The sequence below is a fragment of the Fopius arisanus genome, unplaced genomic scaffold (genome assembly GCF_000806365.1).
Source record: "Fopius arisanus strain USDA-PBARC FA_bdor unplaced genomic scaffold, ASM80636v1 scaffold00009, whole genome shotgun sequence".
Classification (NCBI taxonomy): Eukaryota; Metazoa; Arthropoda; class Insecta; order Hymenoptera; family Braconidae; genus Fopius; species Fopius arisanus.
Genome location: NW_011887748.1, coordinates 1184765 through 1203304, shown reverse-complemented (window position 1 = coordinate 1203304; position 18540 = coordinate 1184765). Strand labels below are relative to the sequence as shown.

The 18540-nt window shown below is 38.4% G+C and overlaps 1 protein-coding gene across 3 annotated transcripts; it reads right to left on the bottom strand.

Moving 5' to 3' along the window:
* Nucleotides 1-7055: 7055 nt before the first annotated feature.
* Shrm (Shroom) lies at nt 7056-17344 on the bottom strand. 3 transcript variants are annotated; one of them, XM_011316900.1, is made up of 12 exons: nt 17011-17344; nt 15487-15597; nt 14273-14392; nt 13649-14201; nt 13417-13568; nt 11279-13306; nt 10818-11158; nt 9995-10756; nt 9755-9890; nt 9449-9545; nt 9111-9377; nt 7056-9040 (listed from the first exon to the last, which is right to left on the bottom strand). In XM_011316900.1, exons 3-12 carry the CDS (start codon nt 14356-14358, stop codon nt 8789-8791), a joined length of 4674 nt encoding a protein of 1557 aa, XP_011315202.1. In that variant the 5' UTR covers nt 14359-14392; nt 15487-15597; nt 17011-17344; the 3' UTR covers nt 7056-8788. The 3 variants fall into 3 exon arrangements, with proteins under 3 accessions (XP_011315202.1, XP_011315204.1, XP_011315203.1); XM_011316902.1 differs by having other exon boundaries at nt 11495-13306; XM_011316901.1 differs by lacking the exon at nt 15487-15597.
* Between the last annotated feature and the right edge of the window lie 1196 nt (nt 17345-18540).

The window sequence follows — 18540 nt, the reverse complement described above, 5'->3', positions numbered from 1 at the left end:
AATTTACTCGATACAGAGAATGTGTGGGAATATTTTTAATGGACTCCACGTGTGTCATTTTTCAGTTTATTATGAAAATATATAAATAGTATATTGAGTTTATTGATTCGAATTTAATCCGTTCATTTATCTTTTTTATTTTCAATTATTATATTGTATTATTAATATAAAATGGTGACGTTTGCCGGTATATCCAGATTTTTTGATAAATGTTTAAATAAAGTACCTTTTATTATTGATGAGTGAATAATTCTCGGGAAAAATTCAGGCGGGAATGTAATTTTGGTGGATATACCGCGAAGAAATAATATGCCATACCCATGTAGTTACGATTGAATGACAAAAAAAAAATGGTTACTATATTTGTGAATAATCGAGGTAATAAAAAAAGTGGTTAATGAAGTGTCCGATTGTCGCTGGCGTGGCACTGATTAATTGTCCGCCCTATCGCACTCTCAAGATCTCTCAGTTTAATTTAATTGCTATCGTCGATGTTCCTCTCTTACACCTCGTATATACATACATATATCGAGTGTGGACATGAGTGGTGCAGTGGTTAATTAACAGAGGGGTTACGAACAAGACAATCACCGAGTATAACATCAGCATCTTGAGAGTAAAATAAAAAAAAATTTCCCGGTGATTTTATTATTTTAGATTGAGAACTTTTGCAATCAGGTGTAAAATTGTTTTTTCATGCACCTCTCCCCTTTATAATTACAATTCTTTATGTTTCAGTTAATTAACTTCATATGCAAATATGTAGATACATAAACAATTGTGTACTCCATTCGTCATCCAAACAAGAGCAAATATTCAGTGTGAGGTTCTAGGTCAGACTGTAAAATCCTCTTTCAGAGAGTTGTGCATAATTCATAGGTCCATGGGTAACATGAGATTGGAAGACACTCCAGACAATGAATAAAAAATATATTTATTACATATTTTTATTCGCATCCATCATTATTTACAATATTGTACAAATTGTGTTCTGTACGGCCAGCCCCTTCGAAATTTTGATATTTTCTTTTCTCAGATATGAAGGGGAATGGTAAATTTCCCCCTGTGATTTACCCCTCACATATTTTTATGCTTGGACTTGGCCGGAGGATAGGAATCAAGTTCAATTGTCTCGCAATGGCTTTTGAACCCGTGAGAAAAATTTACGCAGCTGTTTTAACATACATTCTTCTAAACTACTCCCCTAAGTATTTATGACATCACGTGCTCACCTGAATGTACTCTATCTCCGATAGAAAATACGGGGTGTACTTTTGCGGTATGGGAAAAGAAAGATAAACGATGAAAATGGAAATGTCATCTCAGAACGAGGAGAATCGATTGCCCCACAAGATTTTCGTTCATTAATTTATTTTTATTCATAAATTTTCACCTCAACTGAATAATAATCGGAATATTGAAATTAAATCGGAATTATTTCATTGGATTTCTGTTCGAATGATCTGAAAATGATAAAAATAATATTTTTATTTGAATATTCAGGGAAAAATTTGAAATTCATGGGAGTTTATTGGAAATTTATAGGTGTTCGTCGGGTTTAGTTAATTTTTTAAAAATCTATTTATGTGATTTGGTAAATAAATAAAAAATCACCAGTGCAGCATGCGATTTGGGTGCTCGGTTTGAATTGCAGATAATAAACCAGTGGTCATATATATACAATGATGACTGCCATCGATAGCAACGCATCGATACGAGTGAATCGATTAAGTATGCTAAAACTTTCGTGTTGTTGAAATCTGATCATAGAGTCTTATGACCTCAGGGCGTTGTTTCACTCCACGAATAAATCCCCAATAATTCCGCAAAATGTGCAGCAATCGCACTAAAAAGAAAACAAAAAAAAAACAAATTAGAAATACCCGCACAAATACAGTACCCAGTACCCCCAAAAATGGAGTTAAAAAAAAATCTCAATAATCCCCACGACTTCCAATTATTACCGATCTCCCCTCGTGTAATTGCAGTGCGAAATTGAAGTAGCAAAAATATTGAGCGCAATATTCAAGAGAAATGTTTTGAACCTGTCCGAAAAAAAAAATCAGTGGCTCCCACGATGGGATACGGGGGTATTTTTGCTTCCCAGGTGCATGAATTATTTCTCTTCATTGTGTCATTGAACAAGATGGCGAGAGAAAAAAAGGGAAATGAAAGAGCTGGTCTTTCAAGTACGAAGGGAGAGAGTCATTAAGGCAACGAGGAGGGGTAATTCTAGTTGGGGTGTTGGGAAGAAGCATGAGGGGTGGATTTTGAAGAAGGCACATGCGCAGGAATTATCATTGTTTGTGTGGGAATTTTGGCAAGCTGCTATTTGATGCTGCGCAGGCGTTCCCGTGGTAGTCTCCCGCCAAAAATTAGAAATTCCCCCGTATCCCTCGTATCACGGGGGTATGGGAATGTGGGGGGTCGGTGGGAATTCCATCGTAAGTGCATGGGTGCGGAACATTGCGTCATTCAATAGTCAATCTTTTTTTTTCAATAGTCCATTCAAGCCCCAATATATTACATACACTTAATCTATCAGATAACCGGTGGCCATTAATATTCGCAAAACCGTTGCACTTTATATTTTTTCATCCCACCATTTGACAAAATAATTAAATGACATAATTCGATAATTGTTTCAATAATTAATTTCTCAAATGTGAATGGAACTCAGTAAAATTTATGCGATAACATGAAAAATTATCGAGTGATTAAACATTTATTGACAAAGTGGCGTACACGCATAATTGTACAATAGACGATAGAGTTAATGACCTGACGAGACACAATAGGATAACTCCCACAAGTATTGCATTGAGTCAGCGAAAAAATAAATAAAACCCACGTCATAAAGACGAGAGTCAAATAATAAATAACGATTTTTTGTTTTACGGTTACAATTGCGCCGGCAATTGCCCAGAGAAAATTCTGGCGATGATCAATCCCAAGGGATTGCAAAATTGCGGGATTATTTAAATAATGCAAAGGGGTTTTTATAAATAATAATTGTAGAGGGGATGGGGCTTGACAAATAACCACTCGTCAGTTAAAATCCGATGATAATGAGGACCAGTCGAATACCTGTGGACTGAGGGGGTAGTAAGTGCGTGGGATGTAATGATTGTTTCGCAAATTATCCGAGGAATTAGCGAGGCCTTTCTCCTTTGTTCAAAATCCTGAAGCTATTGGGACCTTTTCTGCGTTAAATCCCTAATCCGTGGGTCTGAATTACGAAACATTGGGAACTAATTCATCGGGCATTGAAATCTCCTCATCCCCGTCGCTCCCCGACGCCCGAAAAAATCCCCAAAAATTGAAATAAATCTCAATTCAATGCAGAAAAAAAAAATAAGAGTCTCGTACAACGAACGAAAATTTGCAGTGAAGATTAAAACGAGAGGAAGAGGATCGAAGGGATGCATTTACCTTTCGATATTTCGTTTACGCACGCAAACACGCAATCTTTCCTTTTTCTCTGTATTCTTCACCTGTTGCGAGCTGAATTTCACAGGTGGGTATGTGCAGTTAGAGGGATGAAGCTGGTTAGTGGGCGGATATGGTGGTGTGACAGAGGTAGATACATCTTTTATTCTCAAACCGAAAAGAAATCAAAATAAGAGGTGCCGAATGAGCGGAAAGAAAGGAGATACGGGATAATGGAAAGCGGAGAAAAGAAGATGGGGAGAAAAAAAAGAGACAAGATGTTTAATACTCTCTGGCACGCTAATATCCGTGAGCTGTATGCATGCACGCACCAATCTTCCTCTTTCCTCTTCATGAACTCCAAAATATTATCATTCTTCAGGTTCAGTCATCAGTGACTTTCAAATCATATCCTGCAACAACAAATTAACCCCTCCAACAACAGCTCAGTGATTAATTTCAATTAATTAATAATCACTGTTTATCTGGAATAAATCATCATTATTGTCGAAATTTTTCATAATTATTTTGATTTTAAAATATAATATTCAATTAAATCCGAATATTTCCAAATTTCTCACCAAAATCACCATCCAAATAATAAATTGCGAATCACTAATAAATTTAACCAGTAAAATTTAAAAGCTTACCACAAATATTGAAAAAAAAATAATATTATTGCCAATTTCCCCCGAAAAAAAGTCCGTAAAAATTGATTAGCAAAAACGTCACATCGTTTCTCATTTAATTCCGCGCTCGGCATTGCCAGTAATTACTGAAAATACTGGACAATAAAAAAAAAGGGGGAAAAAAAATAAAATAATGAAAAATGTAGAGAGTTAGTGACCGGACGTTGGTAGCTAAAGAGTAGCCCCTGGTAGCCGGGAAGAGGTAGCCCAAGGCTACTAGAAGATTGCCGGCAGACAGGTGGGTGAGGCACTCTCTCCACTTGGATACCAAAGGCCAGTGGATGAAAAGACCAAGAAAGAACATGGTAAAATGCCTCCAACGCCACCACCTTCACCCTACCTTGTGCCTGACTTGGCAAACGCCTCCACTTAACTGCACGCAAGGCCTTACATATTTTCAGCTCGGAGCAACCAGATCTAAAGAAGTAAGACCTCTTTTCGGCCGGTCTTTATATCCTGCACCAAACATATTAGCCATAGATTTATTCAGAGCTTCACCTTTTTCTCCTACACTCACCATATAATATTGACTGCTGTAAAACTCCAGTATATGGACTGATTTTTTCAACGTTAATTTGTGGATAATTTGTGAATAATCTACCTGGACACCGGCCCTTTAAGCACACAGTATTGGAATTAATCTGGATTGACCTCTGCCCTCTCTTCCGGTTCCGGTGTTGATCCCCTTGATGACCACCGAACTGTCTCGAGAATTAAGGAAATGCGAAATCATCTGGAGATTTTGCAGATTGTTTATTGATGCTCTTGAATTTTTATGCATGATTCAATGGTCATTTCATATGTTATCGGTTTGCTATGAATAATTTCAAAATTTCCATAGAGATGAATTTAAATTGATCCGTTTTTTCCGTTAGGAATAAAACGCTAGACAATAAAAGTGGAATGATCCGCATTATATGCTGCAATTGTTATGTATTAGAAGTGTTTACTTTCTATGAATAATGATTATTAAAAGGTGCACATGAGGATTGAATGAATTACAACTATGGCTTCCACCAAGTTTCATTACATGCAGATTAAAAAATAAATGGTGAAAAAAAAATTACTGGACGTTGAAATGTGTTGGTTGAAAAAATATATTCTATCAATTTAACCCATTACTTTGGTTATTACAGTTATTTTATTTATTTTAACGACAGCCTACGGCTCGATTGCAGATGTGACCGGTGGTACTAGCGTTGACACTTATAATTCAACAATTCCCCATGAAAATAGGATTTTTGCATAAAATCGCGTAGGAATAATGCGCGTTAAAGGCACAGCTATGGAAACAACAAAGACTCGAGAGATATTACGAAGGCTGTAAAAGATCTACGATGTGGGTTTTGTGGCTGTGGAGACAAGGGATATATCCACAGAGAGCCATTACACACCATAAATTTTGTAGTTATTATTTTTCTTTGGACATTTTCACCACAAAGCCACATGCATTCTCAGCGTTTATATTCAAGGAAGTTGCGTCGAGTAAATAGTATGTTCAATATCATCTTGCTGTAAATTCTCCAGTGAATTTAAAATTCAAAATTATGTCCAGTTAATCTGAACAGTCCATTGGTCAACTCCTGGTCAATCGGACTGCTGCTACTGAATTGAAACATTTCTCAAACTAATTCGATTTCGATGTTTGTACAATTGACTGACGTGTAATTAGTTTTCAAACAATCCAGGAGACCAACCCTCTCGTGGTGCTGTTACCTTGTAATTCACAGCACATGCGGTCAGCTTGTCAAGGACTGGGGAACGGATAAAATGTAATCAAACGGGGGGAGTAATGTTGGGGACACCTTGCAAATTGATCCTGAGTCAATGCAGCCTTCGAAATTCACGTTGTTGAATTTTTTACAATATTTCTTAACTTTCTTTCTTCAGGGGATCGTTGTCACTCGAAGTCAGCTGACACTTTCAGCTCTCGTAACTCCCCAGGATCACATACGATAAACCATTTTGAAGCTTATGAAAGCTTTCAACTTTCAGCTTTCAACTGCTTGTTGATCCATCCTCATATCTTCATCCCCGCAACAGTTATGATTTTCCGAATCTCTATTTGACTGTAAAATGTGTGACACTGTGTGTCATTCGCACTTTTTGTTGTGTTGCTTTCATAATTTTAGGATTCCTCACGTAAATACATATTATATACAATCCCATTATATCCCGAAAGAAGAATCGATCTTGAATACGTTGCACTAATTTCCTGAAGTTTTACACTTTTATTGAGACGAAGTTGTTGAGAAAAATATGGAATTCAGGGAACGACGGAGCTAAAAAAATAATGGATATATGCATAACTTTAAAATATATTGGTACAATCATCACATAGGGCATTACTCAGGCCATATTAGAGTGAACGGCGCCCCTAAGGCTCAAGAGTTTCTTGTGAAAATGTGTGGCATTAAAAATCTTGTGCGAAGAATGCTGCGACGTTTTGTGCCCAAGGCGCGTGCCGTGGTTCCGGCTAATACTGCATTCAGCTTCGTATTCACGATGCACTTATATAGGCTGAGGTATTTGTAATTCTAATGGCGAGGGACGACTTCGAAAGAGGCTCTCATAATGATTGGTAAGAATTTCATGCTTAAGGCCCTTTTAAGTTTTTACCAATTTGTCTTTTTTCATCAATTTTTCTCCCCCCGATATTTTGGATACGGAGAATTTCCGGTAAATTACAATTCCGCCAGCACAAACTGTAACCCATAATGGGTGTTATTTTTATTAATTTTTTGGTTTCGAGTTTTCGAATTTTCATCCGGAGTATTTTTTATTTAAAAATTTTCTCGGGTCGATGATGAAATGTATGAGTTGAAAATGTTCTTGGAGTACAGATCAGGTCGGGTCATATCAATCTATTACAGAATTAAATAATTGTTAACATTGAATTCAGAGAATAAACAATCGTGTCAATGATCAGACGTTGCGTATGTGTTATACGGAAAAATTCATATATTTACAAGAAGACATTAATTCATAGCACCAAGCTGGTTGTTTTATATTATATTATAATTTTCCATGATTTTTTTATGTACAAATTTATTACTGCAAATGAAAAATTAAAAGTGACTATTACACTCCCAGAATTTGCTCATTTGGATTTCAGGCTCTTGAATCATGTAAAATAATCACCAGCTCGCAGGTAAATGCGATTGTTTTAAACAATTGTTCATATTTTTCTCGATTGTTTATTGATTCCGTCGCGAGACTTTTGATTTTTACGGGGCGTCAAAAGCTCGGAGGAATTTTTAAAGTGCGAAATCAAAGATTTAGTAGATTATGTACTAATTGCAGAGTAACTTGGATTATTTTTCTTGCATTAATATTAAAAATAATTACGATCACAAGCGTTCAGTGAAATTTCACTGGAATATTACATGTTTTTTTAGTATAAAAACAATAAATTTTGGCGAACACATTCAATTATAGTTCATTGGAAGATATTGTTTGTTCAGGGTATCACGAGAAGGAGTTAAAAGCGATGGGCAGTAAAAAATTGAAATCTCATCTACTGCATGACTGCAATTCCGAAATAAAAATCACAAATATAGTTATTGATTGACCGAATCTCCAGCTGCATCATTACTGCATCATAATTTTATGATATTGCACAATATTGCACTAGGCAAATTATTTTCAATAACTACAACGGTAAATTATACTTTCTCAAAACGAATGAGCGTCAACTCATGAATTTATCTCAATTCAATAAATTAGAATTTGGATTATCCATCAATCATGAAAATAAATTAACATATTAGCGTAATTATCGAAAATTATGTTCACTACACGGAGATAAATACTGGAAAAAGTACGTGAGAAGTTTCGTAAAAATTACTGCTTGAAGCGTAAACATGGGGTGAACGGAAAATTGACGAATCAGTTCCGTAGAATTTGCTGTATCGTTTTGTTTTTGTACAAGCGAGATTTCAGTTGATGGCCTCTGGCATGTAAGACAAGGATCTTACCCATACGCTGGAGGTTTGTTATTGTTATTGTGTCGATCGTCACTCCACACTTTGTCGATGAGTCAACAGAGCTACCGAGCTACGTCTTTAGAACCGTAAAAAGCACGGTTTTAGTCACGTGAAATTTACGTGAAATTTACGTGAAATATACGTGAAATTGAGTAATCATTACGTTCAACGTATTTTTTATTTAAAACAATAAGTGTAACGAGTCCGGAAAAAAAAAACGTGACAGCACCGTAAATTTACCGCAGCAAATAATAAAATTTACTGTCCATCTCTTATTTTTAACCGCGATCGTAGATAAAAATTACTGAAATGATTCTTCAGCCGATGATAACGTGACTCGACACGTACTTTTTCCTGTATTTTTCTCTCCACGTATAATAATGAAGCTTGCACAGTTCATTGATGACTCAATGATGGAGAAAAAGGAGAAAAGGCTATTACTGGAATAACTGGGACTTAACAAGGACTAGGAACTTGAGAATTCGCAGAGTTTCATGGACTCACGTACTACGTAGTCAATGAGAAATAAAATTGTAAAATTATAAATCTAAGGCAACATATGATACTCTCGTTATTCCCAGGCATTATACTGAGTTGTAATTGTAGGAATGTTAATATTCATAAGTTTTTCATTATAATCACAGCACTCGTTCAATTTCACTCGTCTCGTTGCACATAATGGAACTATCCAATAGCTTCTTTGAGCGCTGACAATTGTTCCTCACCAAGTTTTACTTTATCCTGAAGCTCTCGACTATCCATTATCAATTTTGTCTTCATATTGATGAAGTGTTGATAGTCCGCGAACTCCTCGTCGTTCAAATATTTCGATAAAATTGCTGAGACGTTCGAACTGCGTTTGTCGATGTTGATTTTCAGAATCTTCGCTTCTTCGAGTTGTTCGAGCAATTTGTCGCGCTTGCTCTCCAATATTTTCTGATAAAAGTATTAATTAGTTCAATTAATTAAATAATAGATTGAAATAACCGCAAACGGTGTAAAGTACCTTCTCAGGATGATCTGGGGACATTCCATGCAGGGCATTTTCCACTCTTGCTAATCTGCCACTGAGACCCAGGAGAAGACTCGTGATCTTCCCCACTTCCTCAATATGCAATCGGAATTTAGCGATTTCGGCTGGTCTTGCCACCGCGGAAATTCTCGTTGTAACTTTAGCCCCAAGTGCTTCATTCGTCTCGTCTTCTTCGCGCACAGCTTCTTGTTCAGCCCGCAACACCACGACTTTGCGATCTAACCTGAGTACAAGCTCCTCCTTGGAAATTATAATTACATTAATCACAGTTCAACCCCTCATTATTGGACAGCTATTATGCAAATTATTACCTTCTTCTGCCTCTGATCGTCACTCTCAGTACTAGTATCACTCAGCGATAGTTCACTCATCCTCGCAGCTTCTCCATCCATCATTTGGTGTGAATATCTAGCAAGAAATCTAGCTTTACATTCCGAAATGGTGAAATATTCTGATGTCGGAGATAGTGAAACGTTTGTTTCGTTTGATTCTCTTCCATTCCTACTCAATGAAATAAATCGGAAAGAATAAAAGAATGAATCAAACTCGAGAAAGAGGAGTAAGCTATCATCCAATCAATTTTTTTGACCTTTCAAATTAATAATGAAAACACTCACTGATGCTCCTCATCTCCTTCAGCATCGGTTCCTGGTGAATAGCACTCCGAGGACTTGAGTCGAGGATTTATCGCGGCTTGTACTCGAAAAAGATCCGAAACGTAATCTGTCGATCGTTTGTGGTTGGGTGTCGGTACTAAAATCGTAATTCAATTATCAATCAATAGATCACCTTCTGTTCTACCTATTGACACGGGTCAATCTATGGATTATTAATAACAAATAATAATAAATGAATACCTAAAATGGGAACTAGCTTGTCATGAGGCGCCAGTTGATTAACAAGATTCTTACTCAATTCTTCACACTCAATTTCCTCTGGCAATTTTTTCCTCATCTCTGGAATAACTCTCTCACTATTATTATCCCCCGGTTCTACAGCTTCAATAACTTCAGTTTGCGAAGCAGCATCGAGTGTTGCATTAATTCTGAGAATGACTTCAGTCCTCTGAAGAAGTCTCAACTCTTCAATGCCGGGTTGAGGTGACACACACGGAGAGAATTCAATTCGAGAGCATTGTGATGATATTGATGAGTACGATAAATCAGACATTGTCAAATTACTCGACAGCAATGGTGACCTCGATTCAGACTTTGTCCACGAATTTAGTCTTTGACTAGAACCATCACTCTGTGAATTCTCAGGCAATGCGCTCTCAGAATTATTCCCATGAGACGAATTATCGTGATTATTCACGAACAAATCATCGTAATCAATTGTCTCATTAGGTCCGGGGGACGAGAAGCTCTTCGACGTTATTGATCTGTCACGATTATTGTTATCATGCAACTCTGCATATTCAAGTGGTACAGCCGATAATGACGATGAATTAACATTTATATTTTCATCATTAGTATTTTCAACACTCTCAACTTCACCGACAGAACCTGCTGTCGAGTGATGGTTATTAGAACATGCATTGTTAGAAACCTCGCATTCCACTTTACTCGGTGTCATTTCAATGGTTACCTTTTGTGCGGGCCGACTATCCTCAGTAATTTCTGAAATTAATTAATTGTCAATCAACAGCTCTAAGCTACAACAATATAACCAAGTGTTTACCTATTGGAGTCATAACTGAATGATTTTCATCCCCTTCCCAGTGATTATTTCTCTCCATTTTATTATCTCTTTGCGTATTATCGTTAGTCATAATGATATTCATGTTATTCTTATCAGATGTTGAATTAACACTTGATATTATCGATCCATTCATTCTCCCTGTGAGAACTCCATCGTGATCGGTATGTCGATCGAGTGTCTGATATTGCAATGCGTTACAATTTATTTGACGTACAAAGGGATTATCGCGCTTAGGGTACGTCGGCCATTCGTGTCCATGACCTGGTACCACGGAATTTTTGTAAGTTTTGTTATCTGGGTAGGAATTCTTCGAGGATTTTCTAGAATAAAATGATTTTGTAAATATTACAATCATACTTGTAATGGAATTAACAATTCAACCGTGAACATGATCAATCGATTCTTAATCAATAGACTCAATCAATTCAAACAGCACTCACCTATGAAATATTTGACCAGGTGGTGCTGGCCGTGGCGGTGGAGGCATTGATTTACCTCCCGACATGTTCTGTCGTGGTGCTAATGGCGGTGGTGATAATGAATTTAAATGTGTGTGCGATAATTGCGAAATTTTTGGTGCATCAGTGCTTTTCAGTGGTGGAGCGTAATGAGTTGATTGCTGATAATACGGAAAATATTGCGATAACTCGTCGTACTTGCTGGATGCTCTATCCTCCGACGACTTGCAATTGCTCTCCGGAAACTTGTTTCCAGGCTTTGACGCCTGTCTACTGATGGATAGTGAGTGATTCCTGGAAACCTGCGGCTGGGGTTTTTGACCCAGAGTGAGAGTTCCACTGTCGTGTCTCCCAGTGGAGATTTGGTTAATGCCCCACGATCTGAGTGATCTCCTAGGTCCACCCCTTTCGTGACACCCCTCACCACCATATTGCTCCGATATATCAGATATTTTTGTAGATAATTTGATATTATTCATTTCCGTCCCACATCTTGCCGACGAATACCGAAAACTCGATCCTCTGAGAGACACATGGGGGAATCCCTCATTATTCGGAACGAGTGTTCTCTCGTATTTCATTCGTCGAATAGTATTACTCCCATTCACATTATGATCTTGATACAGTGAATTCGTTTTGCATAAATCCAAAATGCCATCGTGCAACTCCGCGGGAGGAGGAGGCAAGGGCTCATCACAATTGAATACTTCATTATCAGTAACAGGTGGTGGCGACGGTGGAGGTAGATCAGGACTCGGTATTCGATCGGTATAAAGTGACCTCAGGTGAGGTTTTTTGGGCGGTCGTTCTGGCACCCAGTCGTCAATGGAAATGGCTGTTCCAACGATTACAGGCCCTAATAAAGCGGTTGAAAGACTTCCACAGCTGTTACTGTGTTTGTGTTTCGGACTCAGTGAATCCGACGTGTTACTCTTTTGATTCGTCTGATGATGATGATTGTTACTGCTCTTGCTATTTTTACTCCGCCAATTGCTATTCGCGTAATCAGAAGCCGAACTCGCTCGCCTCGGTGACGATAATTTTGAGCGAAATGGCGGCTGAGGTGGTGAATGCTGAACTTGAGGCACACCCTGAACGAGCTGTGGCTCGGATCTCCAGGAGGATTGATGATGTCTCTCGTAGAATGACAACAGAGCCTTTTTCTGAATAGCTTTAAGCGTTGGATCTGATACCCGATGACGTTTGTCTGGATCCAGATAAGTGTACCGTATTTGTTGTTTCTCCAATTCATCGACTCGTTCCGACACCGACAGATGATTTTGCTGAGGTGAAATTGCCGAAATCGTTTGATTACTGTGAACAGACGAGGGTGACGATGCAGAATGCACTTTCCGTTGACCGCGCTTTTTGTCCAAGTACAAAATACTCTCAGAGTGATGTCTCTGCGGTGTCTGAACTCTCGAGCTGTGCGCAATCAATTGTTTACTGCCGTGCACAGTGACATTGGCTTGATCAATATCAGTTGCGTCATCAATGACACCCCAATCCTCTTTGTGCTCGTTCAAACTCGAATTTAATACACTCGTTTTACGCATCAATGAATTTGTCTCTCTTTTATTGAAATATCGCTCATCAGTACAATCATCTTTCGACATGGATGTCATTTGACACACGCCATTACTGACAAAAGTACACTGACTAATTATTCCAGATAAACACTCGTTACCGATAACTTTCGCTGATTTTCCGTTATGATTATTTTTACTTGATTGACACTTGCAGTCGTTTGTCAATTTTTTAATAGTCTCGTTAACACTGTTCACATCAGATAACGATGAGTGCGGCCAATTTTCGGAGCTCAAACGACGCGCCTGAAGTCCAGAAGACACACTAACATCAGACAATGATCCATGCCACTTCAATGTCTCGCTGCTTGATGCACTGCCACCACTTGATGTTGTCACAACACTGTCTCTACCTTCGTGAGATATATCTTCCCAGGTAGATAGATTCGGTCTGTGCGCAACAGCTTCGCTGTCCCTTCTCAGTCTAAGATCAAATTACGAAAGATTAAAAGAATCGAGTGGACTAGAACTAAATCATCCCTTATCATTGAATGGGCATTGCATTAATATCTTCTTATCAATCCCATCGCTTACCTATCCAAAAATGGAGTGTTGGTCGTTGAATCAAGACTAGACACATAACTGTGATAGCCCTCAGACTGTGCATAGCTCGGCTGATGGTTGTGCTCAACTCTTGTAAAATCATCGAGCCCTTCCTGAGGCAAAGTTGCACCATAACAGTCGATCTATCCAAAAAAAATAGCGATATAAAATCTCAAGATTCGATAAACGACGATTCGCTGATTCGGAAAGCATTGTACCATACTTGTGATTCGGGATAATTCCGGATGTACGCCTCGAAATCTGCATGAGTAAGTGTTTGAAGTGGCTGATGCTGTTCGCGTTCTGGTGGTGATGGTACGACATATCCATTATCACCATAAGCTTTTCCTTCTCTATCAACGCGGGGCCAGACTCTGAGCTCTCGTTGCTGATTGTTGGAAAAATTTTTTCGCGGCTCAAAAGACTCAGCTGGTATTTTTTCACACTTCTCCATTACGGTCTTGAGCTGCTGGGTGAAGGTGGGAGTGGGTCGTTTGGTCAACGGTCTTGTGTATTGAACTAGTTTTTCTTTTGGATAATTGGTATGATCAGTCCATGATTTCGATCTGTGGGAACCTAGTGCTACATTACAGCCCGCTGTTTTCTCCTCACTATCTCTGATACTCGGCCAGGACGGATATTTCTCATGACCTGGGCCATAACAGACACTCTTGAGACTCGATGCGTCGCGAACTGGTGGCGTTGGAGGTGGCGATTGCGCTTCTCTTTCATCGTGCACCAAAGTAAAACTATCAAAACCAGAGCTCTCGGTGTAGCTGCAATTTATATTGTACCATTAACATCCGAAGTGACAACGATATTTATTCACCCCGTATTATTATTCTACCTGTAAATATTTTCATCACCATTGGAATGAATCGAGGCCTCGTCCTGGCCGCGATATCCAGATAAAGACGTCTGGAGTTCCGTCATCGCGTGATACGCACTTCCGCCATCTGGAATATCGCTGAAATAATAAAAATTTGATTGAATTTTTTCGTTGTTATTCCATTGGAATGAAGACTAGTCCCTCCGAAGGCTTTGCACATTTCATAATGGAAATGATGTGTGAATTTTATTATCTATACAACACGTATTAATGATGAACCAGTCGCTCCAGTTGACTAATTATCAAAGCAATTATCCAAACGATCTGGGGTTTGTTCGAGGTAGTTCTAATCCTTTGTTGCAGAATGCGGCACACGAGGCAAGAAAAAATTCACCTCAACATGTAATATCTACAAATAAAGAAGCGCGCATATCACAAGGGATTTCTTGTTCATTGTTTTTTTTTTCCCCTTCACCGATGTAAATTTTCCGGTGCCGTGATGCTGATATAATACGTATACTAATTGATGGGCGTTAAAAGTATGGCTTCAGAAGAAAGAAATACCGACAGAGATTTTTATCGAGATACCCCTGAAAACATATGAAAATTCCTAGTAAATGAAAGAGTAAACAGTGTGATTAAATTGCTGGAGAGACTGTACGAGCTCAGATGGATGTTGTTAGGTACCATCTACTCGTTGGGTTGAACAAGGGAAGGGGTAGAAAGGACGACAGTAGTGAATATATCGGATGAGGTTAGGTAACGGTTTCTGAAGTAGTTGAAGAGTTGCCGGGGAAGACACGGACACGACGTCTACCTGTAAGGTCCGCATGATCCACATATATGGATACATTAGGATGGAAGTTGGGCGCATGGGAAACTGTCTTCTCTTCCCCGTCAGTTGTCTCGGTCAAACCTAGGACTTTTTGCCTCCGACTCTAACGAGGTGGGTGGAAGAAAATTGAACCATTATCGAATTGAGCAATTCCGGGGAATCCCGCAATTAAATCCAAATGAATTCCCCTATAAATCCCCCAAATTCGTGTGAAAGTGAAGATTTTTCGTTGTCCACCGGTTCTAGAATGATCTCTCATTGTCAGGACAAAAAAAAAATAGAGGCTGTGGGGGATTTGATGCAGAAATAATGCTGAGATAATGTGGAGATATTTTTTTTATAGTTATGGAGTTCTTGAGAGAATGAAATAGCTTACTTATGGCAAGGGTATACGAACCGAATGAACACGATGTAGAGGCATGCATGGTAGACGGAGTTGGCGCCCTTGACAGCGAGCCTTGCCCTGGCGTCGTGCTTTTGTAACTCCTTCTTTGTGTTGAAGACTACGCTATATTCAAATTCACGAGCATTAGGGGAATAAAAAAAATATCCACACCGATAATCATTAGATATTTGAAAGTTAGGGTAAACCCTAATAATTTTAATGAACATGTGCTGAGTATATACACATAAAATTCCTCAGTTTAATCGGCCGCTTGTATCAGTGGGTGTTGTATTTAAGCGTTGTCACCAAGTATTACGCTTAGTCATGAATAATATTAAGAAAAAACTTATGATCCATTAACGGGTGTTGAAATATTCGAAAATAGAAATCCCATCGACTTATTAAATTACACTCCAGTCGAGCGATATCATTTTGGATGAATCATTAACAGATGCTTATGCAATTCGTTGTGTAATTATGAATTTTCTTGGTACATTGTGGAAGGATTATCTGCAGAGGGATAAGTGAATTGCTGGATTGAAAATAAATGCGGTTACGGATTTATGATTTTATAATGGATTCACTTCGTGCTGGGATGAGTGGAATTCACGGTATGATTTTCTCTCCGAATTTGAAAGGGATACGTGAGCTTTGTGCTTGGCCAATTGCGCAAAAATGTCTGTTGATAGATCACGTTAATGCGTTGAGGTCTCTAAATGCACAGCCAAAAGATGAAAAACCAGTTGTACAACTTTCGATATGCATTTGTTCCCCTCCAGGGCAGGCTAACTACAGACCTTGAAGACATTTGAAATAAATATCGTAATCTTTTGTCCGTTACTCCATTCCCTTTGGTACCTGCCCTATGTCCAGAATGAGTTGGAGGTGACCAATGAGATTAGCAAACCCACGTGGAACAAATTCCCTGGGTTGAATATAATAGTCAAATATCGGGGTAATAATTTCGAGTGGAAAGAAGACAGTTGAGTCATTTGATCGATTACATGAGTATAAATCAGGGATTTTAGATATCGAGTTATAAATGGAGATATGTATAACGTGCATGAGGAAAACGTAGAGTGAATAAGGAGTAGAGGAGTAGAGGAGTAAAGGAGTAGAGGAATAAGACGAATAAGAGGAATAAGAGGTTGAGAGAAAAGGAGAAAAAGTTATCATGGGGAGCATGGGAGTGCTGCTTTAGTAGAAAGTAACGCCGAGGTCGACGGAGAGACAATGAAGGCAAGTCGAAAAGTAACTCCACTTCTCAACCGCCCCCTACTCAATGTACATTGATTCGCGCTTGTAAACTATGTGAAATAAATGCACCGAGGGGTTCGTTAACGGTTTATCCACTTCCAATGAAAATTCAGCAAGCGTTTCCCACTATCTGCAAATTACAAATCCAAATTTCTTCATCGCTCTCCGCACCTTCTCCTCAACATCACAATGCCCCCTAATCCTTTGCAAAGAAAAAGAAAACTCTCAATGAGACACAATGAAATTTTATAAATGCTGTTAAAAAAAAATTATTGATACCTGTGGTACTGCTGAATTAACTTTCGTATTCCCTCGATTGGAATCACCAGCGGATTAAATTTCCAGATTCAAATGTAAAGCGCGGGGGATAATAACAAACAAGATAAATTGATAAACTTCATTGTGCACTGGTCTTCACATTGATAACACTTAACAAAAAAATGGATAATTTTTTTAAATGCGGGAATCACGGGTGTTCATTGTGATCGATTGAAATGGTGAATAGGTGTTGATTGTTGAGGAATTTTTTGGGTAATAAAATGTGAAAATTGTTGAATCACTAATTTCAGCTTCAACACGCGCCTTACGCGGTACTGGTAACCACTCCAGGCGAATGTCGAGGTACGACTGGTGCCGAAGATAACCGAGTGGTCTCTCGGTGAAAAGAGTGGGGGTATATTCGAGTTAGCTTCGAGTATAATCGTTATATCTCGATATTTGTTGAGACAGTTGTGTATGTGGGATACCTGTATGTACGTGTACAGCTATACTGTACAAAGCCACAACAACACATCTTTTTCGTAGTGAAAAGAAAGACAGAGGAGGGTGATGGTGGATGGAATGTGCGCGGCGGAAACCGGACGGACTCAGGAATCGGGATCGAGTGTTCTCCAACCACTACCGATGACGCTTTGAAGGCAACCCAAGGCAAACGACCGCTATACCGGCTTCAATCCTCGCACATGCCGGCTCCGATGTTACAGTAGGAACCGAATAAGCTAATTAAAAAAAATAGTAATCACAAGAAAATGCTGCAAATCTCTAACGATCTTCTCATGATCACGAAATCGATAGATAAGAAAATCAAATTGCACCCCCTGACATTTTTTATTTATCATTTTTTACTCATTTCAATTTTTTCCATTTTTTCCATTTTTTCCATTTTTTACCACTGAGTCATTATTCAGTGATGACTTTGTTATTTTTTATGTATTAATTATTACCGATTTTGTTATTCTCAGAATGTTAAAAATTTGGGAGAATTTTTGGTAATGAGTCATTTTATTACTGTAAATAATATCGTTATTGATTCTGAGGTATTCTCGTCGGATTAAATTTAATTGCACGAGTATGAGTATTAGATGGTGTTGGAATATAAAAAGATGGTGGGTTTCTTCGGTCGTATCGCCATATATAACAAGTTAATCCCACGTGATATGTATCTATATGTTTCAGGATGACGTGAACGCTGGGTGAAGTTGGTGTCATGGTGAGTTCAATGCTAGGTCATTATGATCTGTCTCATTTATCATCTCCATCATCTCCACTAATTCGTCGCGAAGAGTCGCTCCCTAAATACCGAGAATTCTTTCCTCTTTTTTTAAATAACCCCTAATTACTCATAATGACGCAACTGTTGACAAACAGAAATCATTTCATCGCTCATTACACGATCTCGAGGAAATCTGATTAATGGGGTTATTTTTTGTATCAGAATTGTGCAATTCTCCGAATATTCAGGCAATACCGATTTATTCTCGATTTCTCTCGATATTTTGGCGATTCGAGTGGTCGCACCGAATATTTTCA